Source organism: Apaloderma vittatum, unplaced genomic scaffold, assembly GCF_000703405.1.
Source record: "Apaloderma vittatum isolate BGI_N311 unplaced genomic scaffold, ASM70340v1 scaffold7016, whole genome shotgun sequence".
Taxonomy (NCBI): Eukaryota; Metazoa; Chordata; class Aves; order Trogoniformes; family Trogonidae; genus Apaloderma; species Apaloderma vittatum.
In genome coordinates, this window is record NW_009724324.1 from 40,808 (window position 1) to 58,712 (window position 17,905).

Below are 17,905 nucleotides of genomic sequence, written 5' to 3' on the forward strand. Positions count from 1 at the left end.
AAGTCAAGCCTATCTATTATATTTTAAACAACAGAGGAACTGGAAGAAGGACCAGTCTTCAGTGGTAAGTTAACGTCCATGTAGCTATTTGCCAAAAGGCTGCGCCAGCTTAGGCATGCTTCATTCCTTATATTCAGTTCTGTTGTTAAGGAAGTAATAACTTGAGCAAACACAATGTAAACAGAGCCAGGCAGACTGCAATGGTAAGGATAATATCACTGATCTGACAGGTTTAAGGCCAACTGTTTGTGATTTGAAATATATTGTACTTTTCCATGGCACTTAATACACTGAAAATTCGTACTGGTGACATTAAACAAGGGTGTATATATATTCATATCATATGCAATATATACATGTAGCTTCAGTTCCTAAAATACAAAGTTCAAGTTTTCTAGCCCAAATAAAATCAACCTGTGAACAACGACCTGTGTTCTCCTATGCTGAATAAAGTAATATTACTGCTTCAATCAATTTAGTGCAAACTGACTTAAGTCCAAAGACCTATCGTTCCTTGATTTTTAGTCACTACTTACCAAATGTCCTTATTCCTTTTAAAACACAACTACACTTTCTCTTCTTCTTAAAAGAACAGCAAACACTTGACAACTAGCATGCTGCTCTAGGCTATGTTAACCAAACCTGCCGATACACAAATCATGTTTTGGTCATGCAGCACAGACCCATCATCAAAAGAATCAATCTCTTTATCAGTCTAGAAGAGGAGCACAACTCCAGATTTTAACTAGCAGGTCATCCTGGCCACTCCGTACTCCAAGCTGACAACTCCGGGCTCGGCTTTCGAGAACTCTTCCACGAACTCGCTGTAGCGATTGTCCGCGGCGTTGCTGCCCTCTATAGTTCTCACAGCATCGCTCACAGGGATCAGCGGCTGCTCCTTCTTGAAGCACGGTGAGGGGGTCTTCAGTGCCACGGGTGCAGGAGGAGCAGAGTTCTGATGTTCCTTCTCAGGGACTGCATTTGGCTGCCCGTTTCTCTGCTTTATTTTCTGAAATATAGAGAATAGTTACTAACAGCGAGCATGACTGCTTTACTGATAATACTCTACTTTGAAAGCAAGTGAACCCGCTTCTTTTACTGGCCAGCTCTGCATCTGCAGAACTCTCTTACACACTTAGGTTAGATACCTAACAGTATTATTAAGTGTTAGGCCACTGGAGCTGAAATTCTTCCCCAGAGTTTACAGCAGATGCTTAAAATTTGCAGCAGGGCAGAGGGCAGAAAGCTTGCCTGTCAGTACCTGTAGAGAAGGAGAGGTGCTTCAGGGATTGTCCCTTGCTTGGTTGCTATCAAGATGGAAGTAAGTACTTTCTGGAGTACAGGCAGAGGAAGAGGCACCTTGGTGCTACTAGCAAGCAGGGAATTTACAGCAGACCACGAGTCTCAAAGATAAAGAGCAATTTCATACCCAAGCCCTTATGCCCTTCCTAAAATAGACTTTTCCTTTACATCTGAAAAATGTCAGTATAGTTGGTTCAAATGCAGAAATACACTACAAGATGTCAACTAGAAAGCAGGACTAGAGGAAAGAGCCCATCCTGTAAGCGCTAAAGCAAGAAAAGAAGGAAGATTTGGATTAAAGGTTGGACGTTTTGTTTGCATTTTTTTGTTGTTTAAATTTAAAAAAAACAAAACTATCTCACACAATAACTGGTAGCTTGAACTAGTTAACTGAACTGATTTTGTTGTTGATGTGTTTGTGCTCTATTAAAATTGTGACTGGGCCCAGAAGACTTTGGTATTCCTTGACATCAATTTTTTGAAGACAGAAACAACAGCAGGAAAGTCTACATCAAGATTTCAAACAATTACATCTCTTCATCACTGAAGTGAGAAACGCGGGTTAATGTGGGTGAAGTTAACACCTTGAAACAAGATTCCAAAAAATGCAAAACAGAGACTTCACTTTACACCTTGCTTATTCTTCAGTTTCCTTCATCTTGAGCTTTCATCTTGTGGTTTCAATTGTACAAAAGCTTTTAAATATACGATTAAGATTTGAAACAGTTTAAGTGACCTGCATTCATTACATTACAGTAGAATCAATGTAATAAAAATCTTACCTCCTAGAGAAGCTGCACTTCTTCCCTTGCCCCCTAATACTACATATAGGAATTGTGTTACTAATTTATGTGGCCAGAAATGGTAAAACTGATAGTTAGAAAACTTTTGTGTTTCTTAAAAAGTATTATTCTGAAATTTCAGCACCTTAACTGACTTTAATGGACTATCAATAAAAAGCTACTAATTAGGTCATAGGAGAATAAAAGGAGATACACTGTTCAGTCTTTCCTGACTGTTTACTGAAGCACCTGGTAGAAGTAATTTCTGTAAGTCAGATCTTTGGATTTAGCCTTGTTTTCACATAAGCATTACAATGTATATGCCCCATAATTATCGTGACTTAACAACAGCATGCACCTGTATATGAAGTTAAAAGAAGGACAATACTTACTGCTTCCATTTTAGTAGCTACAATGGAAATAAAACATTTTCAGTCTCCTCAGTTTAGCAACACAGCTGGAGCTATGATGGGTACCTTGTTATCCAAGTTTTACATTAATTCAACCTACATTAAGTCATTTTCAGAAAAGCTTTGATAGTAGGAGCACTTTTACATAATGCAGGTTCTTCAGTAAAGCAAAATAAATTGTGCATAAGCAAAACATTTGCTGCATAGTCTGGCATTCAGCATAGAAGCAAACAGTGAAAGTCAAAGTCAGCACTACATAGAATAAGTGCTAAGCCATATAGTAGTGACATTCATGTGAAAGCCAGCATTATTATTAGAGACTATAAATGTGAATTTGAAGAACAAGTCACAAGCACATACACTTATTTTGTAACACTTACAGCTTCCAGTTCTTTAATGTCTTCCTCCAGTTGTTTATTTTGTTCACTCATGTTCATTATAAGATTGAAAACAGACTGCCTGGGATGCATACTTCGATCAAACTGATGGTACATATTTCTCCAAAACCTGCATGAAGCAGATGGTTTTAACTACGCAGGACAAAAAGAAAACTGAATAAGACATACTCTATCTATTTTAAAATAACTTACTTAAAATTGAATGATACTGTATTAGGCTCCAAAAGAGTTAGTTCTGGAGAAAAGTCTGGATTATACAGAGGATTCTTATATTTCTTTTGTTCATCCAGAAGGAATGGCCACAAGGAATACGTCTTCTCTTTTAATCTTAAACCAAGAAGAGATTAAGTAAAGACACAGACTGCAAGCAAAATCCAGAAGCTGTTCAACTTAATCTTAACATTTTCAGTAAGAAAAAGTTACCAGAAATACTTAAAAGTCTTGAAATAAAAGCTCTTAGTAAAATCAGCTTCTTCCTGGCATCCGGTAATATTGGATAGAACTATCAGTTTTAGAAGTACTACTGCTTACGCTGTGCAAGTTTTGCTTAGTTGCAATAAATGCTTTTAAAATACAATTTGAGACAAAGATGAACCAATGAAAATTTTACCAAAGTCTTCTGCTGAAAGCATTAGGAGACATCCTATTAATACTTCTGACAGTAATCAGTCTCAAAAAAGCAAGAATTTAAAGGTTAACTAAAAACAGAATAAGGGAGGGAATAAAGTGATACGTCCAAAATTAAAATGACCTCTTTTCAGGGAGGGGGAAAAAAAAAAAAAAAAAAAAAAAAAAAGAGGGAGAACATTTGGATTTCCCTATGAAAAACAAACCTGGGATTTTTCTCCCAGAATTAGAAAGACTGTCTTCAGTGTGCAAAAGCACGAGAATCACTGCTGTTCCCTGATGCAGTTCAACATCACTTTCAGTATTATCAATCCTATCTCTATTTCTATTCAGATTCTAAAACAAAGAAGATGCACGAGAGATCTTAGTCTGCCAGAATAAACAAAAGACACCTTACAATGTCTGCTTACTTTAGTTCTTCTCGCTCTTTTTGGCAGTTTCCAAGGAAGTTACCAAACTGGCATGAGTGGACATGTTCATGGATTTGAAGGAGGAAAGCTTCATTGTACTCAAAAGCTTGTGGAAACTGCTCAGTCAGATTCCACACACTTTCTAAAAACTGGGTGAACACTGGTGAGATCTCTTTAGGATCACCATCCAACTGACAACACCTGAAAAAGATGCCATGAACAGGTAGAAAACCATTTAAGTTAGAAATAAAGTTTTAGTTGCACTTGTTTTTAAATGACAGCACATTAATTTGTCACTAGCTTTAGTCTGAAGATTAAGCACCTAACTTTGAGAACTGGGGCAGTTTTTGAATAGAAATGAGTCTATATTTAACTTATTTTTCTGACTTTTAAGTAATCACATGTCAGAAGAACAACATAAGACAGTTAAGTTCCTTTGTGTCTATTACTTCCATAGCATTTGGAGGACACCAGCTAAAAGCAAATTAATAAGCAATAAATAGCAGCAAGGTTATTGTCATAGCTGATGATAGGCAGATCAAGAGAAAAACAAAACCCTTCACATACAGGACTTCTAAAGGTAGGTATGACTTCATGATTAAAAGTAAACATAAATGCAAACTCATTTTTAAAGATCTTAAAACCATTTTATATTGCCTAAACAGCCGAGACATAGCTTTAGGTTGGTTTTGCACAGTCCATGCGTGCATGCAAATGTAGCTGCAGTTAAGATCTGGGAGTGAGGCACCAGTAGCACTAGAAATTTATTTCTATAATATAAATCAATTATCCAATAGGCATTTGAATAAATAGCAACACACAAAGTGCACTCTCTACTGAAAATAGCTTACTCATTGCAAAGTTCCTAGCAACACTGCAGTAGTTTAACATCCACAAGTTGTCTTTCATTTTTAAAAATACTTCAGTTCACTGTATACATTTTACTGTAGTGTAAGAGTGAATTACCTGTCAGAGAACTTGTGCCCAAAAGAGATCCAATCTTTCTCTATCAAGACCTGAAGGGTAAAAACCAAACATCTCACATAAAGTGTTACTTAACCTTACATCTATAGCATTAACACCACAGAGCATTGATAAATTGTATTTTAAAGTTGGAGCAACTATTTGTCACTTCATAGTTCCTTTGTTTTCTCGGAAATCTTTCTCAAGAGATTCCCGAAGCACAATTCTGAAACTAGTAAAAGTCTAGCGGGCTGACAATCAGGTAACTGCTGTTCAGCCAGGCTTGCTTTAGGCAATGTATGACTTCATGAACAGATTTTCAACCAACTTGCAAAAAAGTTGCAAAGCACAAAAAAAAATAAATCTACTATTGCATTCCTACGATCACAGTTTTCATACAATTACACAATATAATCTTCGTAACATTTAACAAAGTTTGTTAATATCAACACCAGCTTGTTTTATCACTTCAGTCATGGTATCAAGCACCAAAAGGAACACAAAGACTGCCTGCCTATTGCAGAAGCTTTCCCAGAAATCAAATTTATAGTGAAGACTAAACAAAAAGATGAAATTGCTTCCCCTCAATTTCACTTTTGTTCCTTGGAATACTGGTGGCAGGTAGTCCTAACCAATACATGGAACTACTTTTATGTACTATCTTACAGGAGTTCACCATAGCACCTTGTGTTGCCACTGCAGAGAACTGTGATTTTCCTACTCAAATTTGGAATAATCATACCAAAATTCCTCTTCCTTTCTATAGAAAGGTGAAGAAATTTAGATTGTTTAAATATCTTCAGGTCTCTGTCACTGGAGGAGTTGTCATTTTTAGACTCTAATAATGTTAATTGGGGATAAGCGAAAAAAGCACAGTACTGCTATAGTTTTGTACATCTACTCGCTCACGTAAGCACTTTGAAATCATAAATAAGGGGCTTTTTTTGGATGCAAAAGGCAATCATTGCAACATTTCTGAAAGGTGCCTAAAGCAATCCACTATTCGTATTTCAGTTCTTGAGATCTTAAATGGTTCTTCCAAGTAGCAAAATATTTCCAAAATAAATATATTATCAGTATATTGCAAATCTTGTGTTTCCAAGTACAAAAAAAAGCAAGCATCGGTTTGTTTACACTCAGAAATGTTATATCCTATATTTACCAAGGAACAACTCAACAACCCAACTGCTAGCTTACCATGAATCCTTTGATCGTTCTGTAATAGGAGTCTAGTAAGAGAGCTCCAAGGGAACAAACTTGGGAAGTCCTATCCCAGCCATCGGAGCAGTGCACCAACACGCTCGCACTCTCAACCGCTACTGCCTGCAAAACACAGTTGTTCTTTAGTGAATATTCTATTCTAGACAGCAGTCAAAGTTCAGTAAATAAATAGAAAAGCTATGTTTATCCCAAACTCACAGCAGAGATCATTTCATTTAACAAAGCCATGAAAATGTTTATTATGAAGCAAGGATTTGATATTATCAGAAAAGCCAGGAATTTCTCTCCATGGAAGAATTTAAAAAAACCCACATCCTTATAAAGAAAAAATTCCACTACACCTTTACACAAGACAACAACAATAGCTACAGTATTTCCCAGTTTTCTTTCTATCACTTGTTAAACTATACTTATAAAAAAGCCCTGCAATGTGTACTAAGAAAGAAGTAGACTACACATTACAGACCAAAGAGGTTAAAAAAAAATAAAAATAAACCAAACACACCACTGAAGATGCCCATTTGTTTTTTGAATTTCACACCCTGCATATTAAGTATAATTTTGCCTGGTAGCAAGTCCAGCTGCCATCAAACAAAGAAGCAGCACACAAGTTACCTTAACTAGGAAGACAGCAGCATCCAACACAGCTTTGATATGACGCAACCATCCAGAATTCTCCAAACCAGACAAAAAGTCATTGACAGACAAACCCTTCGTGCCACTGACTGAAAGAAACAAAGAGTTAGAAAGCTTTAAGCAGTTGCAGCCACCAATTCTTCTCGGTCCATTGTAGGGTATAATTGTATATTGTTTGTAATGCCCTGTGTAAATTGATAGGATATCTTTTAGGAAACTACCACTCAAGTAGTTGAGAGGGAGTACTACAAAGTGTTCTCCATCCATGTGTCTTTTTGACAAAGTAACATTCAAAGTAAATGCAACTGTTATCCCCAACAGGGAGCTTTAGCTTTACTAAGGAAGGCAACACAAACACCACAAGCCAAGAAACACTTAAAAATTACAGCTACTAGTAGTAATTAGCCAGGAATTAGTCCAGAGTAGTCAGACTGCCAGAGTTTCATTATATTCTCTTAGGCAGAGTGGAGAAGAAAGTGCAGTACAAGGACACAGTGATGAACTGAAAACTATTGAGATTTTGTCTACCTCCAGACTTGACTTGCTGCAAATTCTGACTCCAATCTCTACCACTCTTCCCTAGTATACTTTGATCCTGTAATAATAATGCTGATTGAGAGGGCAGGGGAGAACTCAAATTTAAGGAAATCTGCCTTGCAGCATAACAGCAAGAGATGTAGAGGCAGACTGCAAGTTTCTCACACAGATGCTTACAAACTCACCCGGTTCTTATATGATTTTGAATGGCAACTTGCAGTTACATTACTGTCCAAACATTACAAGCTTCTGGCAATAAGAAATATTCTCTGGTTAGTATAGTGTCAGCTGTGTACAGTTCTAAGAGAAGATATGCGGGGTTGCCATCTATAAAAATATCTGTCCTCGTAATAGCCAAAACTTAGCTTCTACCAAGCTTAATAGTTGGTTTTGATGATCTTAAAGGTCTTTTCCAAACTATATGATTCTGTGATTCTAAGCTAGTGGGCCCCAAATGAAAATATAAAGGCTCTGCAGGCTGAAGCCATCTGTGGGAATACTCATACAGCAGCTGCAAAATAATCTTTATCTCTGACTATAGAGGGGAAGTGAGTCAGGAGGGAAAGTAGAGAACAAAATTCACCAAGTCACTCTGTGACGCAGTTTCATGTTCAATCAAGGCCCCTGAAGTAACAAAGGCTATAAACTCCTAAACCACTGCCTCACAGCGCCTTCCTGTACGTGTACTAGGTTTATCAGCTTTCAGCCATACAAGTTTTAGTGTGCTCCCCATGGCTCAGGAAGAGTCACGGTGCCCGTTGCTGCTGACTGCTGTAACAAAGACAGGCTTCCACATAACTATCACCGCACCTTTTCTAAAGCCTACTACCTGATACTTTCAGCTATGTCACATTCTCTACACCAGTTGTTCCATACACGTATTGAATCACAACAGTATGCAAACAGGTCCACCACTCTACGGTAAATGAAAGAAACTAAAAATATTCAGGTATCTGGAAATTCGGGCATCTGCAGGGAAGGGACTGGACAGACAAGGCAATGTCTAGAGGTGCCATTCACGGCTGCTTATCCCTGCATTCTATAGCTTATTATTGAAAGCACAGACTTTCAGCTAGAAAATAAACAGGCTTCCAGTCGTCAGTTTGTTCTCACCTGGATACTGCTGTCAAAATCTGCTTTTGATCACTGATTTCAGGCTGGTAGAAATATTTCAGCACTGCTATTGCTCCCTTCTAGCTAGATTGCTATATTTTGTAAACCAAGGCAGAGCTAAGAACACATACAGTAACCCCAAAGAACTACTTCCCCTTTCTGTGGATTAAGACAGACATTTTTATACTACTTAGTGATGAATTAAAGAAATTGCATTGTTTTGACACTTACATGCTGAAAAAACCAACAAATTTCTAGTCCTGGTGGTCCCTAAATGGGTCAAAGATGATTTATGGTACCCACCAAGATATTTAGCTGCTTCACAGTAACAATCATTCAAAGTAGTTTTGGCTGCAGGGATCCCATCATAAACTCATGCCCTGCACACATGTGAGCTCCAAAACATCACTGTTCCATTGCTTGATTGTCCTTATACACACTACTAGCACCCCCTCAGGCAGCAGTTCAAGTGACTAAAACTAACACAGTGGGCTAAGGGCAGAAGTGTTTGTTTTTAACAACAAACCAACCCAAACAACCCCACTCACCCACACACACACTCCACATAACCCATCAAAACCCTCTTAGTTAATACACTTCCAGCATCAAAATATATGCAGCAGATCACAGCAGCTATTATTGAGCCTTTTCTTCAAATATTTCCTGCAGAAATGCCATTTCTTAATGTACACAAAACCTTTTTGCCTGTCAGAGTTCGGTCTTCTCTGACATGTAATATGTTTTTAAATACAAAAAAATTGGTCTTTAACACCACAGCCACAAATTTAGTCTATGTGAAGATCCTTCCCTTAGTATTCGACAGATGGGCAGTCTGCCCATCAGGTGAGCAGAGTCATCGTGTCCACACTGAAGAAAACTATTTTAGAAGAGTTACGTCTCTCTGCATGCAAGGTATTTAAATAACATTTGAATCCAAGATGATGGATAGACTCTAAATCCCTTTAGTTCCATTACAAAAGGATGTTGGGAAGGATTGTGTCTCACATTCTGCAGATGGAACCATTAGATTCTGAAGGACATTAGGAAGACAAAGAGCCTAGGAGCTGGATACACGCTGCAGAACGAACAGCAGTTGTTTGTTATAAATAAAACCGAGGACAGTCCCAGTTACAATGGCTCTTGAAAGAACAGGGGCACTGGTATCACATTCTTGATTTGAGAACATTCAGTTCAGCACATCCAGGGGAAGCTGGCAGGCAGAAGTTAAATGGCATTTTCCTTGTTTTAAGCTATGAACCATTTTCACAGCATTTCCTTCATGATTACCCCACTGATAGCACAACGCTACAGGGGTCTGAAAAGTAAATTACCGCATACCTCCCTAAATTATAATGCTCATTTCTACCTCTAAAAAAAGATGCTTCCACTTCTAGACTGGCATTCAGTAAAACTCTAGGGAATTATACAGCCTGAACTGAGGTAGAATGACTGTGTCCATTTACCCCAAAACCTGATCTGGAGCGTAACTACAGACATTACACATGATTTTGTTTCAATCAAGTTTAAATAAACAAATCCACACAAGGAAAAACTAAAACATATTTGATCCTTAATGAAAGCTACTGAAGGATATTTGGTACAAGATATAGGATGCTGAGAAAAATGGGAGCAATAAAAAGTCTGAAGTTTAGCTGTGTGATGCAAAAACTTCTGCATCAGACATTACTACACAAGAACAAGCCTCTTAAAAATAAATTAAAAAAAATCAAGATTTATTAGCTAGTTTTCTGGAACTGAAGAAGATATTAGCAAGACAGAGAGAGGGATTATCCCAAACTTAAAAACTGAAGTTTGAGCTCATGCTGCTCGTCTTTGCCTTCAACGAAGTACATGCAGGAATAATCACAAAAAGACATATTATTGAAGCCCAGCAGTACTTCAGGCAGAGTGCCTGAAAAATATGTTAGCAGCAGATACAGGCTCAATAAGAGTGAGGTAAGACTACACTACGAGTCCAAAAGATTCCTTGATCAATGAAGCCACAGTGTCTTCATCAAAATAGCCTTCCATTCAAGCATAAAACTCTATGACTGGAAAGCACACATAGGTATATACATGTATGTAGGTGTGGAAAAACAGAAGTCCTTCCCACAAGCCACAGACATACTAATCAAGTTCACCAAAGACATATGTGCCACTCAGATAATTTTCTTCAAAATAACTCCACTCATTTTGCTTACAGTTTAAAGGTAAAGGTTTAAGGTAATTCATTACTATTACAGCACAGTTAGAACATACCTTCCAGAAGTTTTTGTAAGCTGGATCTCATCACATGGATATTTTCAATGCCAACAAACTGGAACCTAATGTTAGAGTAGTTGTCTTCATTCTCGTAGCCCTTCCCGGCAGCTCTGTTTGCCATTGCATTAAGCTTAAGAAGGCAAAATAAAAATCCTGAAGAACAGTACTCGCAATAAAAATCTCCAGTTAAGAAACAAAAGTCATGTCATTTCAATGGAATACACCAGGGTGGAAAAGAACACACGAGCACAAACTATAAACAGATTCTAATAAATTAACAGTTTGTGGCAAAACAACTTGAAATCATTTAAGAAAGGCACAGTAGATAAAAAGCAATGTATTTAGAGCAAACATATCTGAATAATGCATTTAATAATTTCTTTCCTCTCCTCCATAATCCCATCAACAAACCTTTACTTATTTCTAAACATTACTTTACAGAGACATTACAAAGCAATTAACCTAAAAAGGACAGAGTAAGATCCAGACTTAACCATATGTGCACATTCCAGGCATCCTAAAAACCTCAATTTTGGGGATAGGAAACTAATAAATTGCTGCAGTTATAAAAACTACAACTATAAAAAAGCCACAGATGGCTCAGTTTCAGTCTGTCAGATCAAACTTACTGCCAAACCCTGATGAAAATCAGTGCAGATCCTACAGCATAAGATTTTCACTTCACATCCTTGTTTTCCAGCTCCTGTGTTAAGATACTTCATTGAAATGAATACCAATTCAAAAGCAGGTGGTCTAAAGTGAAAGTTACCCACACAGGTCAAAACCCTATCATAATGCAATTTAATTAGACACGGATGAAGTATGACCTTAGAATGCTACAACAGTGTTTGTTCTGCTTCTTTTTGGCTAAGACAGAAAGAGCAGTTTTCAGCCAACACAGTACTCCTTCCCATTCTAAAAGAAATTCCAGTACAGCTCACTATTCCATTAACTTAATTTATAACAATGACAATGACTTGTATCCCACTCAACTACTCACTTCTTATTTATAAGTATCTTTTCAAATGCATCTCCCCCCAAAAGTTCACAGTGAAGTCTAGCTGAGACCCAAGAGGTGTTTGACTTTCAGAAAAAAAGTAATTAAACACCTGAATATAGAGGCCTAACCTTACTTTTAAGGAACATTTTTGCCCATGGAGTCATACGTAGCTCCAAATTTTTCAGAATTACACTGTATCCCTGTACTCTAATGTTCAGAAAGAGAGGCTAGTTTGTAGAACCTGAAGCAGTACCTTTGGCCTGGTGTCCATGACATACATGTAGCGATTTGAAGGATTTGCTTTACTGATGGCTTGCAACATGTGTTCATCTTCCAGGCACCTGGCACTGAAACCTGAGAGAGGTTGACTGCATCTGCAAATTGCAGCCTACCGTACAAAACAAAGAGTAAGTTAGCATCAGTTTAATACCTTTAGCTGAAATGCTTGGCACAATTCTAAAGAGAAACAAGTGGCTTCAATTTGTTTCATTCAGCAGGTAACAGCACTAAACTGAGAAAAAGTTCAAGCATTTCAACTTTTTAAGCACATCGCTTGCAGACCATCACAGTACACACCGCTTTAAAGGTTTATTAAAACTGGTTTTTTCAGGCTCATTTACATGGGCGAGGTGCCAGTTTACCTAATAGACTTTCCCCAAGTATGGAAATTAAAAAAGGCTGGAAAAAAATACACTTTAGGAAAGAAAGCTACTCTCCCAGTATGAAATGAACTATGGTTGGTTTTACTACCGCAAGTACGATTTTATTATTCCAAGTACAATATGTTATCATCTGATGTAATTTTCAACATGTCATTTTTGGTGACACTGTATTTCAGAAGGCATCAGGTGCACCTTCCAAATAGTAATTATCTTCAAATGTAGTAACTTAACATTCATCCTTCCTAAATTCTTCAAAAACGGCAAGATGACAATATTCTCTCCCTTCAAAGACATCCCCCATCTGAGACCAGTAGAAGCTGCTTCACAGCACTCTCTACCAAACCCTGTAAAATCTTATTTCTCATCCTTTAGTTGTTTTTATCTTGCAAATTCCTCCTTAAAGAATGAGCCCTATTCTTCTGGTGGGTTTTTTTCAGCCCCCATTTTGACCTCAGGATTTTATTTTTGATATATCAAGGAAGACAAATCGCTTGACAAAGAGCTATCTTCAGATATCTTAAGGTTAGTTTTAAAGCTTTAAGAGATTCAGCTGATTATCAAGCTATAAGGATTTCTTTTAAAATGGCTTAACTTAATTCAGCATCCTGTTAGACATCACTAGTGTCAGCTGTATTTAAGGTAATCATGAGTTATACCATTCTCACAGAAGTTACTGTACTCACCTCCTTACCTACCCTGAACTACTGACATGTGTTGTGAAATAATTTTCAGTACATTTGCATTAAGAGGAAGACACTATACCTCTTTATTTTTATGATAATATGACAACACTGGGAATCTTCCTTTGCTTCTGAACTTGGAACTACCAACAATTATGGGCTTGCTTGCCGTTCTAGGAACATAAAGTTCTCTAGGATAGGTTTCACAAATCTGAAAGAGACAGACACACAAGAACAATTTAATGTACAAGGCACAAAGCCTGTACTAGTTTTACTGCAACCAGTTTCAGAGATGTTAGGTGAAATAAGAAAAAAGATGAACACTAACGTGTCGCTATATGTGAACAGCTCAGAAGAGGAGACAAGCAATGGATAAAGAAGTACAAACTGGTAACCAAGTTATACAACCAAGCACTGCTATACCCACCTCTCAAGAATACAAATATTCAGAATGTATTTTAAGTAAAATACTTAAATTACTTCCTTCACTTTTTTTGTATTTGCAGACTACAAAGTAAGATGAAACCTAATCTGTGAATCAGCTGCACCACCACAGCCATTGTTACCAAAAAGAAGATGCTAAAGTAGTTAAGAGAGGTAACAAAGCTGCAGAGCACCAAAACTGCTGGGGCTGGGCTTAAAGCAGGTCAGTAGACTCGAAACACTCCCAAAGAACACACGCATCCATGCACACGCATTCTCTTAACGACACCTTGGAAAAAACTTCAATTAGAAAGTTGGGAGACTGCACATCGATTAAGGAGTTAATTCCACCTGCAAGTTTTTTCTGATATTGCAAACCAAGTGATTTCATAGTATTAGACTGTTTCCTATAGGACTAGTGTCAGAGGATAAATCAGAAAGACTCAAAGCAAAACATGTTTCCCGTCACAACACTTGCCTTATAATCACGATTTGCATCGGACAATTGCCAGTAAGCATTTGGCACTCCCATTCTCTTATATTCATCTGCTAGATCAATAAGCTGCCAACCTTTGACTTGCTCAGATTCATTTTGTTTTGGATTATAGGAAAAGGCATACAATTCTTCATATTTTGCTAAAAGGCAAAGAAAAACGTGATGTAATGAGTTGTTCCCAAAAAAGTCCAAGTGAAGAAAGGTAGCAGAGTTGACAGGTCTTGAAATTGCCCAAACAGCAGAGAATGTTTCAGGCTTCAAGCTTCTCAGAAGCAAGATTAAATAGATACTTGAAATATTTATCCTTCACTTATCATAAAGTTAACTGACAACAACCTTAAACAAAGGTTATGAGAGCTTTCTTCAGTGTGCTCGACCTGTCTCAGCAGGGACACTTCTAAAGCCACGAAAGCAAAGCACAAGTCACAAAATGAAGATTGACAAAATTAAACAAGACAAAAGGTAGAATTATTAGAAGACTTCTCAAGAGCTAAAAGATCAAGCAACTTCTGGTGGTAAGAACAGAATTTTACTTTTACTGACCCTTAAAAACAATAAGTTTTAAGGTTTCCTTTAAAGCAAAGAAGGTTTCACAATATTCTGGTTTTCCTAATACATGATTCACATATCACAGACAATGATGTTTTGCATTGTTCTAAACACAAAGCAGAAAATACAAAAGACCATACTAGGTGACAGAAGGCTCTTGTAAAGCTGAATTGGTAGTGCTATTTTAGCACCAAAACTTAAGTTTTATTTCTGAAACTGCACGAAATCAGTAACACGTCAGTATTTGCTTAGTAGCATTTTATCCGTGGAACAGATGAAATAAGAGACTATATGCACTTATAGTCACAATTTCAGGGATAACACTAGAAATGCAAAAACTATAGGAATCTCACATTCTGTTACTGAATATCGGTGACCTACAAAAGCTAGACAATACATCTTCTGAATTTATATGCAGATTAATACTTAATCATTACAATTTCTATGCACCAAACCCACTTAAGACTTCTACATAATGCAAGTGGGTTTGGGTTTTTGTGGGGGATTTTTTTTCAAAAAAAAAAAAAAAAGCACCATGGATTTCCACCCTCCCCTCTACCAACTAGCAATCCATGCAATTACTGCCGTCTTTTATCATTAGAAGTATTACCTGTTCTTGATAGCTGAAGCAAAGAGTTATAAATGTCATGACAATCTCTCTCTCTGGGAACAACAAAATGAACTATCCTGAAGTTCTTGCACTGGATGACAAGAGGGCAGCCAGAAGTAGTCAGGGGAAGCTTTTCCACTGTAGCAATGTGATGATGTAGTATCTGTAGCACACAAGAACTCGCAGCATAAGCACACTGATGAAAAATGCAAACAGCATACTATTCACAAGAGCAGGTATAAGACACATCAAATGATGCTGAATATGGATTTTGACTAAATTTGTCAATCATTTCTATTTAGAAGAAACCCAAGACTGACATTTTGGTCAGGATACCATAATTTGTCAAACTTAATTAACCTCTTCCATCATATTTTGACATGTTACCTAATGTTTAAAGAACGGTAAATATCCTTCTAAACGCAAAACTGAGAAGTAAAACTCCACCGCAGTTGCTGACAAGCACGGATCTAATTAGCTAAGGTCCAAACAGGAGATATATATAGATATATATTTTTATTTTCTTTTTAGGGTCATACCAGAACATATTTCATAATTTTCAGGCAAAATAAAGCAAGCTAGGGAATGTATAAAAGATAGAGAAGATGCTGAAGATTTTCAAATTCCAGTGTTTAACATCCATAGAACAAACAAGAGATAAAAAAAAAAAAAAAAAAAAATCTCCTATACTACCCACTGTGTTACATAGACATGTCTCTCAGCTAAATGTCTTTCAACCATTTTAACAGAAGACTGTCACAGTAATGAATATACAAAACCTCTCCATAGATTTATCTGTAGTGAAGCTACATAAAATTTAGGAAAATATATGGGAAAGTAACAGCTGTTCAACCTTGTGAAGAAAACCACAGATACATTACCTCAATTAGCTCACTGAAGAAATAATCTCCTCTTAAATACTGATCAGAAACAGACAGGCATCTGATAACTGCACTGCCAAATACGCATTTACAAAGAGACTGTATCTTGGAGACATCATCATAATCATGCCTAGTACTTGCATTATCATCACAGAAATACAATACTTGAAGTGTAAGCTCAATTTCCCCAAAAGAAAACCTTTTAACATAGTGCGCAGGGAGATACAAGTAATACCTATGAATCACATTCTCTCCAATAAGCCATTTTGTATGAAAAGGTAACAGTTTAGTTTGTACAAAGTTGTACATTGTATCCAAAAATAAATCACAGGAAAATAACTTTTCTTGAAAGCACCCTGAGTCATCGAGATAATGAGGATACAGGATTAAGGGTAACCCAGAAAAAAAAGCTCTGCAGCTAATATACCCACAGAAAAAAAACCAAACCAAAAACAAAACAAAAAAAACCCAAAACTAAACACACCCAGGGAAATGAGGTTTCATCCTGAAGGATGATAGGCTTAAGGCACTGAACTTGGGGAGCTGGGCTACACTGGAAGCCAGAACTTGACATCCACATGTGCCACCAGGGCATTGAGCAGAAAAACTAATGGGAATTACTGTACTTGCCAGCTTTGATTGCACAGCATTGGCAGCAGTCACCAAGAAGCTGCAGCCCCTTCTGAATTCTTTTACTGCAGGAGACAAACACTTAGGAAGAAGCAGCTGCTTACCACTCTAAAGAAGGGCATGTGATTTTCAATATTTCACCGAAGCCTAGATCTTTGGATTTTGCTGTCTGATTTAACCTAGGCAGGATCTAAATATAAGGTAAGTTAACAGAGAAATTTTAAAACTGATGATTAAACTATCCAGCAGTCTCCCACTCCTGCCTCTGAACTGCAGTGGAAGTCAGTTGTTTAAAAGAAAACTACCACACATTCACTCAGGAACACAAGCAAAGGCTACAGAAGAAATTACAGCAGCTTGAAGTGAACATTTTCAACATTACCCAATTTCAACTGCAGCAGCGTCATGCATGAATACAATCTGAAAATCACTAACTTGTTACGATACCATGAACAAGCAGACTGTGGGGGATAACTTACACCTTAGATGAACATTTAGTTAGAAGAAAGAAAAAGAAAAAAAATCAACCTTAGGTCAGGAATAACAAATGCATTCGAAGAACCTACAGTTTTGAGCTGCAAGCACCCATAGTCCTTACCCACGTCTCTCTCTGGCTTGAATCTATGAATAACAGATGAGTTGCTGTAAGGTACAGAGTTCCCGTCAGCGACTTATTGCTCGTGCTGAATCTATCTAGTAATTTCACTTGTTCTACCTGTAAGGAACAAAAGGGGAAGGGGAACAAAATTTTGGTTTAGTTGGTTTGTTGTTTTGGTTTTTTTTTCAGAACACAGCATCTTAACTTCACAAAGACTTTGTCAGTTTGTACAATAATTTTGAAAATGGCAGAAAGCATAACACGGCACACGTAAAGCCATTTAGGCCAAGCTATTAAGAACACACAAGTTGTCATATGAGCTTTGAGAAGACTGATGAGTTAAAACATTCGTTTCAGTACAGAAGTGTGTAACAAAGGCACAATGCTGGCCTCATCAGAATACTTACTTCACATACAAAACTACTATGGTTACTTACTAGTAAAACAAACCAGGGTATCAAGTTTTCAAAAAAAAAAAAATAATTAAAAATTATTAACGACTGAGATTTTAGACTGCTTCCCCAAAACAGAGCAAACACAGAGTAACAACTTCCTGTTGAGGAAGCAGTGCACTAACAGCTGATTTCAGCAACACGCTTTGCTGGCTATCTGCAGACGCAAAGCCATAAAGACTATGTCCTCCTGCCTTCAATTTTAGTTATTTTGTTCTTTTTCTATAATTCTCAACATTAAAAATCTAGATCATCGTAACCTT

At 37.2% G+C, this 17,905-nt stretch overlaps 1 protein-coding gene across 1 annotated transcript; it reads right to left on the bottom strand.

Moving 5' to 3' along the window:
- Window positions 1-548: 548 nt before the first annotated feature.
- MTMR6 (myotubularin related protein 6) lies at window positions 549-17,307 on the bottom strand (the record flags this gene model as incomplete). The annotated part of the gene is made up of 13 exons (XM_009872420.1): window positions 549-1,009; window positions 2,875-3,001; window positions 3,085-3,219; window positions 3,930-4,130; window positions 4,896-4,945; window positions 6,090-6,215; window positions 6,729-6,838; window positions 10,659-10,791; window positions 11,915-12,049; window positions 13,086-13,214; window positions 13,905-14,062; window positions 15,082-15,244; window positions 17,191-17,307. Coding segments are annotated over 13 exons (1,848 nt in total), but the record flags the coding sequence as incomplete, so codon positions are not given.
- Between the last annotated feature and the right edge of the window lie 598 nt (window positions 17,308-17,905).